At 40.3% G+C, this 19,207-nt stretch overlaps 2 protein-coding genes and 1 non-coding gene across 3 annotated transcripts in view; 1 reads left to right on the top strand and 2 right to left on the bottom strand.

The window, feature by feature from the left end:
* Positions 1–7,683, bottom strand: part of LOC134791574 (prominin-like protein) — a 40,964-nt gene extending 33,281 nt beyond the window's left edge. Inside the window, exons 1-14 of the mRNA XM_063762623.1 lie at positions 7,481–7,683; positions 7,185–7,301; positions 7,037–7,153; positions 6,477–6,602; positions 6,127–6,314; positions 5,811–5,948; positions 5,495–5,632; positions 5,179–5,316; positions 4,863–5,000; positions 4,290–4,454; positions 3,556–3,677; positions 1,851–2,016; positions 814–983; positions 174–286 (exon numbers count right to left, since the gene is read on the bottom strand). Of these exons, the coding sequence (XP_063618693.1) occupies positions 174–286; positions 814–983; positions 1,851–2,016; positions 3,556–3,677; positions 4,290–4,454; positions 4,863–5,000; positions 5,179–5,316; positions 5,495–5,632; positions 5,811–5,948; positions 6,127–6,314; positions 6,477–6,602; positions 7,037–7,153; positions 7,185–7,301; positions 7,481–7,683 (2,039 nt within the window). The remainder of the gene's footprint in view (positions 1–173; positions 287–813; positions 984–1,850; positions 2,017–3,555; positions 3,678–4,289; positions 4,455–4,862; positions 5,001–5,178; positions 5,317–5,494; positions 5,633–5,810; positions 5,949–6,126; positions 6,315–6,476; positions 6,603–7,036; positions 7,154–7,184; positions 7,302–7,480) is intronic.
* LOC134791575 (prominin-like protein) lies at positions 5,027–7,683 on the bottom strand. Its single transcript, XM_063762625.1, has 4 exons — positions 7,481–7,683; positions 7,185–7,301; positions 6,477–6,602; positions 5,027–6,314 (listed from the first exon to the last, which is right to left on the bottom strand). The coding sequence occupies exons 1-4, from the start codon at positions 7,681–7,683 to the stop codon at positions 5,996–5,998; spliced, it is 765 nt and encodes a 254-aa protein (XP_063618695.1). The 3' UTR covers positions 5,027–5,995.
* Positions 7,684–17,278: 9,595 nt separating this feature from the next.
* Trnap-agg (transfer RNA proline (anticodon AGG)) lies at positions 17,279–17,350 on the top strand. Its single transcript has one exon. It is a non-coding gene; the product is annotated as a tRNA-Pro (tRNA).
* Positions 17,351–19,207: the final 1,857 nt, after the last annotated feature.

The following is a 19,207-nucleotide window of genomic DNA, read 5'->3' as shown; positions in this document are numbered from 1 at the left end:
ATAGACGCTAGTTAAGCGTGGGGTGGCACTTAGGCAATGTGGCAGCATTGCATTTGAGGGGTTGCGTTTTCATCTGGCACCGATGGAAGCCCACGCTACGCCGCTGGTCGACTGCAGCCACGCCAAGGTATGCGGTGTAATGTAATAGCCGTCACACTCGTGACGGTAGTTACCATAAGAGATAGCGCGAGCCGGCGCCCTTGTTGCAGCAGTCGCTAGCGCCGTACACGTCGGGCCGCTTGCCGCACACGCCGCACACCAGCCCCCACGCCACCACGCAAGTGATCTGCGAACACACACACACATTCCTATAAACACCCTTATAGATATCACTTGAACGAGTTGCTCCAGATGAAGACCCCATAAACGGATCGAAACCTCAACCTCAAATCGTTCCCAGAAAACCCTTGCCCGTGCCCCAAGGGACAGCTGTAAGGCCGCGGACTGAATGCACACGTCGGCGAAAGGGGTGGCGCACCGCCAGTCGCGTGTGTTCAGTCCGCGGCCTCGCAAATTATTAATACCCACCACGGTTCGTTAAGTCCCACCACGGTTACGTTCAGTCATTGCTAAAATAACGAATTATAATCTGGGGCATAACCAGTAAGAGTAAAGCTGCAGCAGCCCGGCCGGCGTGGCGGCGGTGCCATACGTGTCGTAGTATTTATGAAAGTGCTCCTGCTTGCACCTTCAGTGTAAGACTTGCATATGTACATTACATACCAATTGTAGTGCTTTCTATCCTGCCGTTTTTTGCCGTTTGCGTGTAACATAGAGCGACTTATTTCGACATATATAGAAGAAGAAACGTACAAGCAACAGAGAAGCGGCAGCAGCCCGGCCCGCGTGCCGGCGGTACGGGCCGTACGCTTCGTAGTATTCTTGCACGTGATCCGCGACGCCTGCGCTGTGCTCTTGTATTTTTGCGGATGCGTTGTTGGAGAGGGCTGTTACGCGGTCCGCCATGCTTTTGAGCTTGCGTCCTGGTGAAAATAATACAAATTAGATCAATGTAGCTTTTGATAAACAGCTTTTCATGAAGGTAGATGTTGTGAAATATCGCTACGAGGATGTATCTCTATCGGCAACTTAAATAGTGGCTCGAGTTAACTATAAGTCAAAGTAAATATTTATACGCTCGGGAGCATACTCAATGTTTTGTTTCTTCCTAACTGCTCTATCATCTGATGGAATAAGCGTGAGAAAGACTAATAAATAACATGATTCTAGAATATCATTTTATAAAACATCATCAACACTTTAGCTAAAAAGATTCGAATGTTTCGATTCACACTTTAACTGTGGAACATCATGAATATTTTATATCAATAAGCATACACACCGGTCTCAGCTAAAGCCTCTTTCACATTAGGGATGTGGTCGTCCACGGATCGCTGGATGCCGGCCTGGATGTTGGCAAACACCTGCTGTCCTTCCTCAACGACTGCTTTAATATGGCTGTCCAGGAGTTAAACAACCTTCAGTAGTTGCTACATTTATGTTGGTCTCAGCGAGGGCCTCTTTCACATTAGGGATGTGGTCGTCCACGGATCGCTGGATGCCGGCCTGGATGTTGGCGAACACCTGCTGTCCTTCCTCAACGTCTGCGTTAATGTGGCTGTCCAGAAGTTAAACAACCTTCAGTAGTTTTTACATTTAACTATGTTAGTATACATACCGGTCTCAGCGAGGGCTTCTTTCACATTAGGGATGTGGTCGTCCACGGAGCGCTGGATGCCGGCCTGGATGTTGGCGAACACCTGCTGTCCTTCCTCAATGACTGCTTTAATATGGCTGTCCAGGAGTTAAACAACCTTCAGTAGTTGCTACATTTATGTTGGTATACATACCGGTCTCAGCGAGGGCCTCTTTCACATTAGGGATGTGGTCGTCCACGGATCGCTGGATGCCGGCCTGGATGTTGGCGAACACCTGCTGTCCTTCTTCAACGTCTGCCTTAATATGGCTGTCCAGGAGCTCCGTCACATTGTTCAACAGCTCGGAGACGTCCGGCATCTATAAGTATTTGAGGCTCATGTTAGCGACGCTTAACACTCTCCTTAAAACCAACCAATATATGTTTTCAGTCAAATATGTGGTGTTTTAAACTAAAAGGTACCACATTGTCGGTTGTCGATAAGGTTGGCTTCAAATTGAAGCTTTACGGTAATGGCGCCTTTGGCAACCGACAAAAAGTACCCTTTTGATTGAGAATGGCACATATGCTCTGGCCGAGGTCGATCCAACACATATCACAAATCTATAAAAAAAGAGATGATCTAAACGCTAAGTTAAGTTCCTAAACACATGAATATTTTCTTCAGTTTCTTGGATAGATTTTTGACCATGAGGGAATTTGAGTGAAGTTCAAATGAGGGGCGATAATACAGAGAAAGTTAACGAAACTCTATATGAAACACAACGCCAAAAGCAGAAGGATTGGATGGATGGTTCGAGGTAAATATTTTTTTATCTCCAGCATAACAAATATAAATGTTAATATGTACATAATTTTTACGGAGAAGCGCGCAAAATAATTATTAAGTCAAAGTATTACACAAAATATAATAATGGCTTCTGCGTTTACTCATCGTTATTAATGTTATTATTTAACGTAAGGCATAAAAGGTGATAACCCACTTAAACAACTGAATACAAATTATTGTAAGAAATATAATATGTAATTAAACCAATAAACCCACAACTATTTAGACACAAAAGTACACTTACCGTCGGAAAGTATTTATCAAGCATCTGATCCAAAAGTAGCGTGAAACGAACATCAAAGTAGAGTGGTTTAATAAAACACATAAACACAGTAAGCTCCCACAGTAATTACCATACCAATATTAGAGATTATCTGTACATTTGATACACTGTATAAACCTGATGGAATGAACATTGCAAAATGTTCATTAGCGACATAAAATTGAATGAAATAATGTTTATTCAGATTGATTGATTGATTTATTGGTAAAATCGTTGTTTTACAGGTTGCCTACATTACATATTTACATAGCGAGATTAAAATACTGAGCCGTATTTGATAAAACTACAATACAATTTACGTTGTGTTGACGCGAGGCTAACATCAACGCGCTTGAATAATGACAAAAGGTATGTCTATGTCTGTGTAAAATTAGCGGTAGAATTTTAAAATTGTACGTGTACTGTAAGCTTTGTTTTACCTTTAGGTATGAAATCGAACCCGTGCAGTACAACAACATTAGAAAAAGTGCACACAGAAAAATACAGAAAGAAATACGAATGATATGATGAGCTATCGAAATGGTCCGCAACTTAGCAAAGCATCTCCTATGGTTTTTATGTACGATTCACATCGACGCCGATCTAGAACTAGATCATAAAAGGAATTTGAAGCTTAAACACAGTAATTACATATAATTTTTAAACATCGTGTACAAACTCTTAAGTTTTGTCCACACGCATCCACAACAATGCGGAGTTAGCCGATGCAACCCAGCCCGGGATGTGAATCATACATTAGATTTAAACAATCACGGATTTTCGTGTATAAAGGTGTTGTGAACTGACCTGGCTATACTGTATCTCGGTGTCGAGTTGTCCAATCTTGTATTTCTCCTGCAGACGGATGCACTGCGGCTGTTCGCACTTGGCCAGGGTCTGGAGCAGTTGAGCCTTCACTTTGCGTAGACCTGCAGACAAAATTACCGTGAAAGAAGGTAATAGCTGACTAAAATGTGGTCAACTATTTAATTTGAATTTACTTTAAAACTGATAAACAAGGGAGCAAAGGAAAATCGGAAGTTGTTCGGAGGCAGTACGGTTATAATAGTGCCACTTCGGCACAATATGCCTAAATGATATATACGTTCAATATTTCCTAAATGTAAAACTTTCCGAAACATATTTTTTTTTGCTTCTTTTCGCTCTCCTGCAAACCATGTAAGTGGCGTATGGCACAAACGTATTCTCAGCCGACGATACATGGACACTTGAATGATGTATGGGTTTTAAGGGAAATGAGTAATTGGTATAATACTGGATAAATTCTGGATTACTAAATATACTTGTACACTATATGGCTATGTCTATGCTTGCATGGATGAGGTGTAGCATAGACACAATAAACATATAACAGGGCGTAATGTCATACGGAAAGGCGGAACTGAATACGTAAAAAGGCTCCGATTGTGTCGTCTCAAACTCTATTTTACAGAAAGTAAGGGAACTCAAGAACTAAGTCACGGTTTGGTTAAAAATACTCTTCTTCTTCGGAACCCTGAAGAAGAATAAGCAAACAGTACCAGAGTTGAGCAGTTCGGCGTTGTTCCGCAGCATAGATGTGATGTTGTGGACGCTCTTCAGATCCGCCTGCACTGTGTCCAGTTGCTGCACCATATTGTACAGCGTAGTCACGGACACCGCGTGTGAGAACTCCCCTAGTTTTCTTGATACCGTCGTGCCGCTATCTGAAATCATAGTTATTTTAGTTGTAAAGTCTGTTCACTGTCACTATGAGGTGTTTTTCATTATGATCAAAACATGAATCCTTTTCGTTTTGCGTTAGTTGGCAAGATATATTTAGTTCTCTCCCTTATGGGAATAGGTATAGTTGAGATCCGGAAACCGCTATCAACTTTTAGTAATGGAGAACACTAAATAAATGTATTTCTTCTTCTAATTAGTGAAGCGGTCCAATACCAGGCCGTACGTACGAGTATATCTAGCTCGAGTATAGAGCAATGTTTAAAATAAAAGAAGAAAAGTCAGCCCTACACAGAGCAGCAAAGAGCAAAGACTACTTGTAAGGAGGTTGTCAAGTGTCCGCTCGAGTTCTGCATAGTTATTGACAAGCAGGCACCTTGTGTGATACTTACTTGTACGCAGGTTGTCAAGTGTCCGCTCAAGTTCGGCATAGTTGTTGACGAGCAGCCATCGCACGTGGGCTTGTGTGGCGTTGAGGTAAGCCTTCGTGTCCTTGATGCCGGAGCGGACGGCGTTGGGTGCTTCGCTGGCTTGTAACTAACACACTTACTTGTAAGGAGGTTGTCAAGTGTCCGCTCTAGTTCGGCATAGTTGTTGACGAGCAGCCATCGCACGTGGGCTTGTGTGGCGTTGAGGTAAGCCTTCGTGTCCTTGATGCCGGAGCGGACGGCGTTGGGTGCTTCGCTGGCTTGTAACTAACACACTTACTTGTAAGGAGGTTGTCAAGTGTCCGCTCTAGTTCGGCATAGTTGTTGACGAGCAGCCATCGCACGTGGGCTTGTGTGGCGTTGAGGTAAGCCTTCGTGTCCTTGATGCCGGAGCGGACGGCGTTGGGTGCTTCGCTGGCTTGTAACTAACACACTTACTTGTAAGGAGGTTGTCAAGTGTCCGCTCTAGTTCGGCATAGTTGTTGACGAGCAGCCATCGCACGTGGGCTTGTGTGGCGTTGAGGTAAGCCTTCGTGTCCTTGATGCCGGAGCGGACGGCGTTGGGTGCTTCGCTGGCTTGTAACTAACACACTTACTTGTAAGGAGGTTGTCAAGTGTCCGCTCAAGTTCGGCATAGTTGTTGACGAGCAGCCATCGCACGTGGGCTTGTGTGGCGTTGAGGTAAGCCTTCGTGTCCTTGATGCCGGAGCGGACGGCGTTGGGTGCTTCGCTGGCTTGTAACTAACACACTTACTTGTAAGGAGGTTGTCAAGTGTCCGCTCTAGTTCGGCATAGTTGTTGACGAGCAGCCATCGCACGTGGGCTTGTGTGGCGTTGAGGTAAGCCTTCGTGTCCTTGATGCCGGAGCGGACGGCGTTGGGTGCTTCGCTGGCTTGTAACTAACACACTTACTTGTAAGGAGGTTGTCAAGTGTCCGCTCTAGTTCGGCATAGTTGTTGACGAGCAGCCATCGCACGTGGGCTTGTGTGGCGTTGAGGTAAGCCTTCGTGTCCTTGATGCCGGAGCGGACGGCGTTGGGTGCTTCGCTGGCTTGTAACTAACACACTTACTTGTAAGGAGGTTGTCAAGTGTCCGCTCTAGTTCGGCATAGTTGTTGACGAGCAGCCATCGCACGTGGGCTTGTGTGGCGTTGAGGTAAGCCTTCGTGTCCTTGATGCCGGAGCGGACGGCGTTGGGTGCTTCGCTGGCTTGTAACTAACACACTTACTTGTAAGGAGGTTGTCAAGTGTCCGCTCAAGTTCGGCATAGTTGTTGACGAGCAGCCATCGCACGTGGGCTTGTGTGGCGTTGAGGTAAGCCTTCGTGTCCTTGATGCCGGAGCGGACGGCGTTGGGTGCTTCGCTGGCGCTTCGATCGAGTTGTTCCTCGGTCGCGAACGCGCAGACTACTCCGAACCTGACAATGATAGAAAATAAACAATTACCTCCTAGAAATTGTAACAATTTAGGCCACCAAAGCGAGAAAACTATTTATTTAAACACTATAATATAAGCAATTATGAGTTCTTGCTAGAACCATAAGAGCGAAGCGAATATAACCGTTTAATATTGTACTTACAAGAAAAGTGTGAGCAACCCGATGAGCACTATCGCAAGTAGGCCCTTGAGACACGCGTCGTATTTGCGGTCGAACGTGCGCCTTCGTCGACCTGAGCGGCACCAGTAGCAACAGCACCAGAACAGTCTGAAAACAAACAGATTATAATGTTAGTCAACAATCAGAAGCATCAAGCATTATGTTTTTCAACTATTCCTAATAATCCTAATCATGATCTTCCTTATTTTTCTGTCTTTAACACGAACACGATCCGTGTAACACTCACCCTACGAGAGGCAGCGCGGTGGCGACCACTAGAACAGCGACAACAAGTACAACAACGAACACTGTAGGTCCCGCGTAGTGTACGAGTAGCACGCGCCAGTTCTCCCGGTCTGGAGCCCGTCGGACACTGACACTAATACAACACACACTCACCCGGCGAGCGGCAGCGCAGCGGCCAGTAGAACGGCGACAACAACAAACGCTTTATATAGGCCCCGCGTTTCGTGCGAGTAGCACGCGCCAGTTCTCCTGGTCTGGAGCGCGTCTGACACTGACACTATAGGTACAACACTCACCCAGCGAGCGGCAGCGCAGCGGCCAGTAGAACGGCGACAACAACGAACGCTGTAGGCCCCGCGTAGTGTGCGAGTAGCACGCGCCAGTTCTCCTGTTGGCTCGCGATCTCGAGCCGTCTGACACTGACATTATAGGTACAACACTCACCCGGCGAGCGGCAGCGCAGCGGCCAGTAGTACGGCGACAACAACGAACGCTGTAGGCCCCGCGTAGTGTGCGAGTAGCACGCGCCAGTTCTCCTGTTGGCTCGCGATCTCGAGCCGTCTGACACTAACATTGTAGGTACAACACTCACCCGGCGAGCGGCAGCGCAGCGGCCAGTAGTACGGCGACAACAACGAACGCTGTAGGCCCCGCGTAGTGTGCGAGTAGCACGCGCCAGTTCTCCTGTTGGCTCGCGATCTCGAGCCGTCTGACACTAACATTGTAGGTACAACACTCACCCGGCGAGCGGCAGCGCAGCGGCCAGTAGTACGGCGACAACAACGAACGCTGTAGGCCCCGCATAGTGTACGAGCAGCACGCGCCAGTTCTCCTGGTCTGAAGCCCGTCTGGCGCTGACTCTATACACCACACACTCACCCAGCGAGCGGCAGCGCAGCGGCCAGTAGTACGGCGACAACAACGAACGCTGTAGGCCCCGCATAGTGTACGAGCAGCACGCGCCAGTTCTCCTGGTCTGAAGCCCGTCTGGCGCTGACTCTATACACCACACACTCACCCAGCGAGCGGCAGCGCAGCGGCCAGTAGTACGGCGACAACAACGAACGCTGTAGGCCCCGCATAGTGTACGAGCAGCACGCGCCAGTTCTCCTGGTCTGAAGCCCGTCTGGCGCTGACTCTATACACCACACACTCACCCAGCGAGCGGCAGCGCAGCGGCCAGTAGTACGGCGACAACAACGAACGCTGTAGGACCCGCATAGTGTGCGAGTAGCACGCGCCAGTTTTCTTGAGGACTCGCGATATCGAGGTGCCCGTCTGACACTGACACGATTCCTGCAACAGAAATGTACTGATCAGCTCTGTGTTTATCGTGAATTTAATGTACTCGTATAGGCAATAGTAGAAGTAGTAAAGCTGACGAGGTGTACAAAATGGTAGGATGACAAGATGTGTACCGAATATTTCGGATCGTCCCCTGTTTTGGCCACATTACATATAAAAAAATTGGATTATAATTATACAATGCTGCAATACAGTTAAGTCAGATTCGCTAAACTAAAACAAACAAACAGGAAAGTTAGTTGCCATGATAACTACTTCTCATATTAAACAATGCAAATGTATGCATTCTAACGCCCAATCAAATTAATCGTGTAGATGTAGATTTAAACACTCTACGTGTACAACTGTGCCCAAAGTTCACATCTATAACTTTCTTAGCACAAAAAGTACAGTACCGAGTCATATTTACGTAGAAAAGCTTAGTCACTTACGTCATTCGGTAACTAGATCGAAATAATAGTTAACTACTTAATACAGTCCGGCTATCTCATGTCTCTAATTGCATCTCATCAAGCGCTCTGCCACACTAAACTACACCTTACGTGTTGTAGATAAGGTATAGAATGGGTTGGAAGTAGTGTTTATTAGGCAATGCCCCGTTTGTAGCAATTATTTATATCGGACAACACAAGTGTTGTGCTTGCTTACTCACGACTTGGTCGTTTCATTGGTTTATTGCTTAAGGTTTATTTATAGGATGAAGTAGGCAGTGTGCTAAGGCTATAAAATAAGATCTCTAACCGCAAAAACGTCTATTTTATTATATTATTTTGTAGGCATCTAATGTAATTTACGCTATTATGATGTTATTAGCATCAGTAATTAATCTAAAAAATCTGGAATTTGTACAAACATAATAAGAACTTATTTGAAACGAAAAGATAACATATGTCAATCGCCTTAAATATACCTACCTCAACTCTATATACCTGTCATAAATTAGTCATTATCATAATACTAAATCCGTTACATAAATTAACCTTCAAAATAAGAAGTAACGAAATAACACAATAGACCAGCGGTGGAACAAAAATGGGTTTTGATAACATTAAAGTTTTTTCTTTTTTGATATGTTATTGCATGCATGTTAAATGACATTTATGTAAAATATTAGAAAATTATAGGTGGAGCGTTCGGCCATATTTAAATATTTCAATTTTGCTAAATAACTATGTAAATATAAAATTAAAGTTACAAAAAACTGTAACATGTTCAATAACACTTTAATTTATTCACAATATTCGGTTTTTAGAAATCTGGAACAGCTGCTTTCTGGTGAACGTAAAAACACGAATTACTTTGTCAATAAAGAATTAAAGTAGCTAATATTGTAAAATTACGATATTATCTATCAACTTAGTATACTTGTAAAAAGTTAGAAATGTAGACAATGTGCTTGTCTAGATATTCATTTCTGGTTAAGCAGTATAGCCAATATTGAATTAAAGTTTGTAGAGTTAATATTACACGGTCATAATAAAGATCTTAGTTCCCACACAAAATATTAGAAATATAAAATCACGGCGACACTAAATACTGATACGTAAGTATGCATTCCGCGCTTATATTGAGTTACATTTCAAACGCGCGGCGTTTTCGCGCGCCGCGCTGTGCGCCGTGGCAGGAGGCAGCGATCGACGGTGGCGGGCTAGCGATTAGCGCGGTGCCCGTAAAAAATACGCAAAACGTTTATAAAATTATTATCAATGGTAAATAGTTATATTGTTAATAGTAGGTACACTAATGGAAACTTACCTACACTTATTTATTTCTATATGTACTAGGGATTGCCCGCGGTTTGGTTTACGTAGAATTCGTTATCGTGTTAAGTATAGAAATAATAGATACATTTGAAAATTATTTTAGGTGCATTGTCATACAGATAACCACCCTTGTTAAAGTATTCTTCAAGTTCAATAGACAGGTGTCATTTCAATATAATTTTGCGTAATTTGGCGCTTTTAGGTTATAAATGACTAGCGACATATATTTTTTGTTTAAGAGCGATATCCGATATATATATATCTCCGATAATATTTACTTTATCATTTAAATCAATTTCAAACTAACGTTATTCAATATTTATCATTTTAAAGTCAATTTTACCAACCAACTGAGCTTTACGAGTATACCTACGGAAACAACTCAAAATTTGCATCAAATTAAATGCCACTCTTCTTATCCGTTTCGAACAATCAAGAGGGCCTTTACGAGCTGATGTAGTGAAAATTTTATTTAACCCTCGCCCCTTGAAACCTTCACTACGCTCGAGGTTCAACTTTACGAACCACTCGCTACGCTTGTGGTTCAATTTTAGAATGTTTCGCTTGTTTGGGTATCAATATTAGCACGATTAATCAACAAATTTTCCCCTTGTAAAACAAATAAATAAGGTAGGTGAGGTGCAGGCATATGAGGCCCGGCGGGTAACAAGGCCCAGCATTCAAAAATAGCAGTTGCTCCCTATTATTCTGAATTTGTACTTGTTGCTAAGAAGATCCACTGTCAGTGCAGGTAAAAAGGTCCAGTCCCGGGCCTTATTGAACGTATGAGATGAAATAATAGATTAAAATATTTTAAGATAATTTTGAATATTTTTAATCTCTCATTAATAAGGCCGATTTGAAGAAACTTCTATGAAATTATGACTTATAAATAACACCTTCATTGCGTGGGCTGTCCAAATCGCTGCAGACTTTTCTTGGTCTAACTCTAATAATTTTTCACTTGCTTTATTGACCTAAAGACGTTTTAAAGAATCAAAAAGTCTAATAACATTTAGACACTTATACTTTTTAAAGGCAGTAACTACTTACTTATATAGGTAACTTTTTTTATTAATACATAGGTAGTTATTTACGATAGAAGTGCGAAAAATAGAAATTTTGCAACGAATGACGAATTTTAAAACACGGCCAAAGGGAGTGTTTTAATGTGCTTATTATAGCACCGGTGTCGTAATGTAGCACCAGGGCCCTATTTCACCAACGTGACATTGTTGCTGACGTCACAGGCATCCATGGGCTACGGTTATAGCTTACCATCGGACGGGCCTTATTCCTGTTTGTCACTATCATTGTATTATTAAAAAAAAACTTTATTATATCGGCAAAAAACAGGTATCTTTCTTGTGATGTTTATGATGACAATTGACACAAGATTTCAAAGAACTTTCGGTAATTCTTGACAGTAAATGAGTTCTGTGTCGGAATTTCGTGACAACTGTCGTATTTCTTGTGACAATTGTCCAAGTCCCAGCCCCCCCTTTGCTACAGTCCAACCCGAAAGGCACCTTAGGTCGGCGCTTACGTCATTATTACCGGCGCCCCAATACTAATGAAATGAAAATGAAATGAAAAATATTTATTTCGAGCAACTATGGACTCATACAGATTTGTTAGTAGACTTGCGTTCCTAATGTTAGTACCTAATTAACTATTACAATATATATACACTGCTGGAAACATGCATTTCGCAGCAGTGTCTCATATACGGGCAGTCAAGTCTGTCCGCTATCACACACAGGATAGGGTTGGGGCTGGCCCGCACCCGGCGCACCAGGGATGTGCATCGTGCAAACTAATGCGGTGCTACGCGACGTAAGCGCCGACCGCCATATTCAACGTGGTGTGTCACATAGTACCCTGTAAAGGTATGATTCCAGGGATAAAAAATATGTTATAACGTTATCCAGCGTATAATGGAATTCATAAAAGTTTTTCTTTATAATTACTACAAGTAAATTTGTTCATATTTGCATATTATTAAAAAGGTAAATGAAAAGTAATTGATTAATTTAATTACTAATTAATGTAATCACAATTGCAAATTACACAGAAAAACTAATTACATGTAATTAAATTTTATGTAATTAAATTACAAACATTTTAATTACATGTAATTAAATTAGTAATTAAATTACACGAGTAATTAATTACGCCCAACACTGGTTGGTGGCAAACAACCACACCGCTCGTCTGATGGTAAGCGGTTACAGTAGCCTATAAAGGCCTGTGACGTCAGTAACAGTGATGTCGACAAATGTCGCACCTGTCACGTTGGTGAAATAGGGCCCAGATGTACAGTAAAAATCATGTTAAAAGATAATACTAACTGTTACGAATAAATATTTATACTGTAAAAAATTATCCCACCAAAAACATTTTCATGTAAAATGTTGCTAAGACGAAACCATAAGCCTAAGACTCGCACTGTTAAAAAGTTATCAGATCTCTTGTCGAGCCAAGCTTCAAACTCTACAAGCCCCTTCACTAACTCTACACCTTAGTCAAAATATGTGGCTTGGCTGTTTTGCTACCGCCACATGGGCATAAGGTGAAAAACTTATTATAATCATTATTTTTAGGGTTCCGTACCTCAAAAGGAATAAAACTGAACCCTTATAGGATCACTCGTGTGTCTGGCTGTCCGTCTGTCACAGCCTATTTGCTCCGAAACTACTGGACTAATAAGTTGAAATTTGTCTATAACCCAAAGACATACATGTAAAGTAAATATGTAATATAAATTTAAATAAAGGGGTCACTTTTGAGATGAATGATAAATAGAAGAAAAAAAACTATATCTTTGTTATATATCAAATGAAGGGGCTCATTTTAGAATTAGAATCTCAAATATTTTTTTTTCATAATTTTAAAATAAATACTTTAGAAGTTATTTAAGAAAACAGGCAAAAAATTAACATTACCCTTATCTCCGAAACTACTGGGTCTTTTTATTATGAAAAAAGTACACATATTAGCTCTTTACCTATAGATGACAGGAAAACCTATTAGAAATGTGGAGCTAAGCGTGAGCAGGCCTATGGAACTCTCTGCGCGAGCTCGGATTAATACCTACGAATCTGCTCCCGTTCACGGTAGAAAAGCAAGCCAGTTGGTTGCCACACGCGCTCACGTACGCACGTCACCGCGCGCCGCACTGTAAATTTTTACGATAGTTACACGTACGGCGGGATTCGGGAAATGAATTAGAGATGCACTAGATAAGAAATAGTAAAGATATGTGACGTTCCACGGCAAAAGGTACCATTGCCCCGACTGAATATTGGAGTGGCGATAATAATAAGCGTAAGCGCCAGCCGCCATAAGGTACCTTTTGCCGTGGAACGTCACATATCTTTACTATTTCATATCTAGTGAATGTCTAACGGCGCGATATCTTAAAGTTCGAATCGCGCGGGTAGTAGGTACCTACCTACTATTGAATTTCTTTAATTAAACATGTAATGTTTAATATGTGTGACAAATGTATAGATTTAGATATCTATCTATTTGAAATAGGTAGTAAATTTTTAATTTATTTTGGTAAATGTTTATTTTAACGACAGTAAGTTTACACCGGAAAGTGCCTACTCATTTTTGCTCTGGTTAACTTATAATTAATTACCTTTATTCATGGGGTTTCTATTATTTTTCTTTACTATGTAACATTAATCTCTATCTGGTTTTAAATTACACGAAGTTTTAAAACTAATTCTTACTGGGATTATTGCGCGGTTTATAAAACGGCGTAAACACTGCGGTTACTGCAGGGACATATGACCTTTTAAAATGACTATTTCGCAAACACTAAAGCATAATCGGAATATTAGGTATAATTTAAGATTTAGCTTTCCTTTTATTTCACTCCTCTGTTTAAGTGGGTATTTATTTATCATTTCTAAGCGTCAGCAACCCTAGCGTTGTGCCGGTGCGCGCGGTGCGGGGAGCGGCGCGTTGAAGGTCACTCCATTGTATTTTTGTGTAGGTATCAAAACGATAGGTATTTGCGTTTTGTTTGAGAGATAAGTATCTGTTCGTAAGAACTATTGTATGATCTGTGGCGTGAGTCGGACTTAAGTACTTAGTTTTTGATCCGATCCCTACGGGTTTTTAAAAGACATTTTACTCACTTTTCACTAAAAAAACATATTGTTAAAAATTGTGTAATGTACGGAACCCTTGGAACGCGAGTCCGACTTGCACTTGGGCGGTTTTTTTATTATACATACAATAGTTCTTGTAGAAACGAAACGGCCGAGCCACATACTTTGACTAAGGTGTAGAGCTAGTGAAGTTAGGGCTTGTAGAGTTAGAAGCTTGGCAAGAGATCTGATAACTTTTTGACAGTGCGAGCCTTATGGTTTCGTCTGGGCAACATTTTACATCAAAATGTTTTTGGTGGGATTTCACTTCTTTTTATAAGTTGCTTATGACAATCTTCCATCCCCTAATTTAAAGGGTTGGGGGTGATTTACTATTAAAAATCCTGAAATAAGTATCTAGGGGCATCTGTTACACAATGTACTTCTTACTGATTCCCCATATAAACCCTTCACCCCGTAAGGGTAAACTTTGGGGTTGAAATCTGCCTTCACCCCGTAAGGGTAAACTTTGAGGTTGAAATCTATTCTATATCCTTCCCCATAACAATACCTATCTACATACCAAATTTCAACTAAATCGGTTCAACGATTATTGATTCCCCATACAAGATTAAACCCCCTCATCATCCCCTTAGGGATTAAAAAATTCAAGTTTTTTAATTTATTTGTTGTTTGTGTACTAAAACTATCTTACATATCAAATTTCAGCTTCTTAGAGGACTTCAGGAAGTACCCTAAAGGTATTGATAATCATCAAGTGAGTGAGTCAGTGACGAAATCGAAGTTTTTAGATATGAATAAAATCTAAAGTATAAGAGCTATGCAATTGATATGCTTAATAAGTCCGAGAACTTTGTTTATCTAGTATAATCCAACCCCAAGTTATGAGGGTTCCAAAAAACGACGAAGCGCTTCGAGAAAAGGTAGATAGTGCCCCTGCGCTTTGCTCGTCTTGGCGGGGGCACTGCCGTGCCCCCAGATGTTAAAACATAATAATAATAAAGATTTATGTTTAGTGACTTTAGTTACCTACTATTTTCGCGTAAACTAGACAATTTTTATATCTTTAGTTAATAAGGCCCAAAAGAATTATTTTTAACTTATTATAAATATCCTCTTGTTGTGAAGTACCAAATATTGTTATTTGTATATGTATAACTCTTAGGTTAAAAACAATAAAATCTGTTATTGTCTACTGTCAAAATGATTATTTTTTGCGGGATTAAGTAATACCCTGCTAGTGTTCAATAAGGCCCACAATAGGACTTTTATAAAAGGTATATTTTCCAAGAGTATCGTAATATTTTTATAACTATTTTGGTATAATGAAGAAACTTCAATAAATAAGATACCTATCTGAGTGAGTTTTTCATACTTAATATCCTGTTTATTAAAAAAAAAAATTTTAATTTAAGGTGGGCCGTATATAGGCATATACGGCCGACACGGAATATACAATAAGGTGAGGTCACTTACCTTATTGTATATTCAATATGTATACGTGTAATATTGAGCAGTTGGTTTATAATATACATAATATGATATTGACGTTGAATAGGACAGGACATGACAATAGGAACCAGAAATAGGTATAGTCGGTCAAACCAATTTGTCAGTAAATAAAAACAAAAAACTATATTCATCCTTTTCTTTTGGGTGCTAGTACTAGTGTAAATCAAAGATAGTATGATGATTCTCTCTATGTTTGAAATGAGACAGTCCTTTGACAAACTATGGTAAAAAATAGTTGTGAATATCATGTACATTTTTATTACAGTTTCGAAATTCAAATGTTCTTCCTAATCAACTCGGCCACTAAACTAACTGATAACTTGGTATCCGATCCGCTAACTCGGCGAATGAATCGCCAATTCGCCAACTCTCCGAGCCGAGTCAACGCTATCACACTGCTACTAAGGCCATTCAAAAATAAACCTTAATTCGAGAGCCCGAAGGTTCTTATATGACAAACAATACATTATGACTTAAAACTTTATGGGAAACAAAGGGACCCCTTTAAGAGCCAACGGGAGTGGTCATTTCTCCATACAAACGTTTTCCTCCGTGGTTTTTGAAGCTAGAGCAATGCTTTTTTCAACACAGATTAATATTGTCAATATCTGTGTCGGACCGTTTTGCTTTTTTTGATATTTTTGTTTTTTAAGGCGCTAGAGCCCTTCAAAAATGGCCAAAATGGCCTAATTGACTATGCCGCAATGAGAGGCGTGGCATTCAAAACTGATATCAATTAGCCAAAAAAGCAAAACGGTCCGACACAGATAATTTCATAATCATTTAGATTTCCAAATTTGGTTACGATTGGTTAAGTTTTGGAGGAGGAAACAGAGGAGTACGAAACCTCGATTTTTGAGATTTTTACGCAGGATTTTTCGCCTTGTCCTTATCGCACTACTTTTAGGTGCCGCTTCCGTTAGCGAGACGGGTATATTTACCTAAAATATTTAAAACTCAGCTCCTGTTTCGTCTTAATTTCACGTAATGTCCGCATCTAATTTATATATGTCCACATTAAACAAACAAGTGAATGATAAGAAAAGACAGACAGTGCTGTGAGCGGGAGGTGGGGCGAGGCGAGGGGCGAGGTATAGGTAGGCTATGATAACCTCTCGGGCGCCGCGCCGGCGACACTGACGGACCAGCGCGGCGTATGTATGAATTTCGCGCCTTTTTAAATATATTTTACTATTACAATTCAAGCTACACACCGAAATTTCTTATTTTCCATAATATGGCTGCGTATATTATTTTATAGTAATAGACTTATTTTTACAGACTCTAATTCAATATTAGATATTATAGGACAAAAAACGCATATTAATTCTAAAGCATATATCTTATTCTTCTAAATTTTTAGCTTGCCTATTAACTTAAGAATTTAGATATGTTGTTGTGGATTTATTAAACTTTAATTCAATATCGACAAAATAATAAGCTAATTTGTAGTTTGACTAAGAAGCACGTTAAAAAAATTTCTAATAATTTTACATTATAAAGCGTCATACATATTATAAACGATGGAACTTAAACATTGCACTTTAATTCAATATTAAAAAATCATTACTAAAAATATATAAATACCTAATTTATATCTAACGCTCGTTCTAACTTTTCGTCATATTTTACAAATATGCTTAAAAATATGTCCCATGTCAGATAAGTATCACTTTTTCATCTTTAGAATTATCAAAACTTTTAGTGCAAAAATCCGGTCCCACTATTGGTCTACAAGTTCCCAATGTAAACTAATTTCGATGTTACGTCACACTCGTCACGCAGCAAAGCGACACACTGAACGGAATACGATATTTCGTCGACACTTTCAACCGGCTCGTTGGTCTAGGGGTATGATTTTCGCTTAGGGTGCGAGAGGTCCCGGGTTCAAATCCCGGACGAGCCCAACAATCTTTTTTGTTTTTTTTTTTCTTAATTTTTTTAAATTAGTGTTCGTTTTGAAAGTTTTTTTACACAAAAAACTTAACAAAACGTAAAGATGTCAACAGTTCGAATGCACGGTGGCTGAGAATCACCCACTGAGACGGGGTCATTGCCCCGTCAGCTGTCACGCCTCAAGGAAACGGTTCAACAAACCGACACGTCATCTTAAACCAATAAATGACACTTCACACCATACTTTAAGGTGTTAATGATGTTCTAACAGCGAACTGTTAGAAATTAGACCTAAGGCGCTAAATGTTATAGGTTACCTGTAATTAACAAAGCCTGTTAGCTTCGCATTGACCTAGTGCCCAAGATAATTGCTAGCTAAATTGATCGATGCTCGTTCAGGTTGCCGTAAATCTATGTCCTTCACCTCTTTACGTAATGATTTCTGTGATAATAAGTTTTTGGCAAAAATTTCATTTTTGGTACAAGCTTTTATCGCTGACTGTGCTTTTCTTACGACAGACAACTAATACTCATCGAGACAATTCTAAAAACCCCTAACATAATTAGGTTGCGTTGTTTCATCACAGAGTTCCTATGGCCACCTCCTGTCTCCATCATCAGATCAGTTCGACAGTACCATATTATTGTATTGTCATCAGAACTACATACAGCTGGCAAATTTCATGACGCTACGATCCTTGGAAGATGGTTAAATTACTTACCTTAGATTCCATTACATGTTAGTTACATACAGGTCAACCTAATAAAAGCTTGTTAAAATCCTGATATATTATCCTTTCCCGCTGATTAAACTATGTATATGTATTTATCATCATATCATCACTAAATCGAATGAATTATCTATGTAAGCGTGACGAGGTAACAGACAGACAGATCGACAAACAGAAAGACAGACAGCAAACAGACACTTGAACATTTATAAATTTAATATAAGTAGGGAAGGAGAATCATAAAAAATATTAGGTTAATGAAAGCATTTTTCGTAAAAATGAAAATTAGCTTGAAATAGTATTAAAGACGAACAAAGCGATGAAGAGACCTAGTTTCCTTTGAAAGGCGATGGAAGAAACTAAATGAACCAGACCATTACAGCTTTTAAACGTATATCCTGACAACAATGAACAATCAAAAAGAATAGGGTTGTATTACTCGTAGCTTACATAATACAGACAAATTGGCTCCAGGAAACTATTATACAGATTGTTTTTCCAGTATTTAGCTATACCTTGCTAGGTGAATAATATTTGATAATATGTACACCCAGCTGGGAAATCGCGAACTCACTTAATGAATGAATTTGCTGGCTGTATGTACCATACTGGACAAGTTTTACGAGAATATAAATATAAAAAAAAATGTTTCGTTCTCAGCTGATCAGAAAAGTCGAAAACATTCGTTACGTGAACTGTGTGATAAGTTGATAAGTTTGATAACCTTAACTAGGTTAGTTAGATTTCCTGGACATTTTCCGCAAGCCGACGACCATTGTGCCTATTTTGCGTAAAAAAGTAGTAAATGTATCGCTACTCTCCACTCCAGCTCCTCCACGAAACCAAAGACAATAAAATACTTAATTCTCTTTGACGAAACCTAGCAAGGTTTAATTTGTACCTGCTTGCAGTCCAGAAAAATATGTTTTATTGTATCCTCTGTCTCCAAGCCCGTGTGTGTGTGATGACCTAATTAAAGTGCTAAGGCTGAGCAACCCTGAGCACCAACAGAACCATGGCACTAAAGAATCATGTTCGCAAAACTTTGACCCAGAATGTACGCTATTGTATTGTTCGCACAATCGAGGAAACAATGCATACGATCCGTAAATCGTAATCAAGACCGTGTGTAAACA

This window comes from Cydia splendana, chromosome 6 (assembly GCF_910591565.1).
Source record: "Cydia splendana chromosome 6, ilCydSple1.2, whole genome shotgun sequence".
NCBI classification, from domain to species: Eukaryota; Metazoa; Arthropoda; class Insecta; order Lepidoptera; family Tortricidae; genus Cydia; species Cydia splendana.
This window is presented reverse-complemented; position numbering and strand designations above follow the sequence as displayed.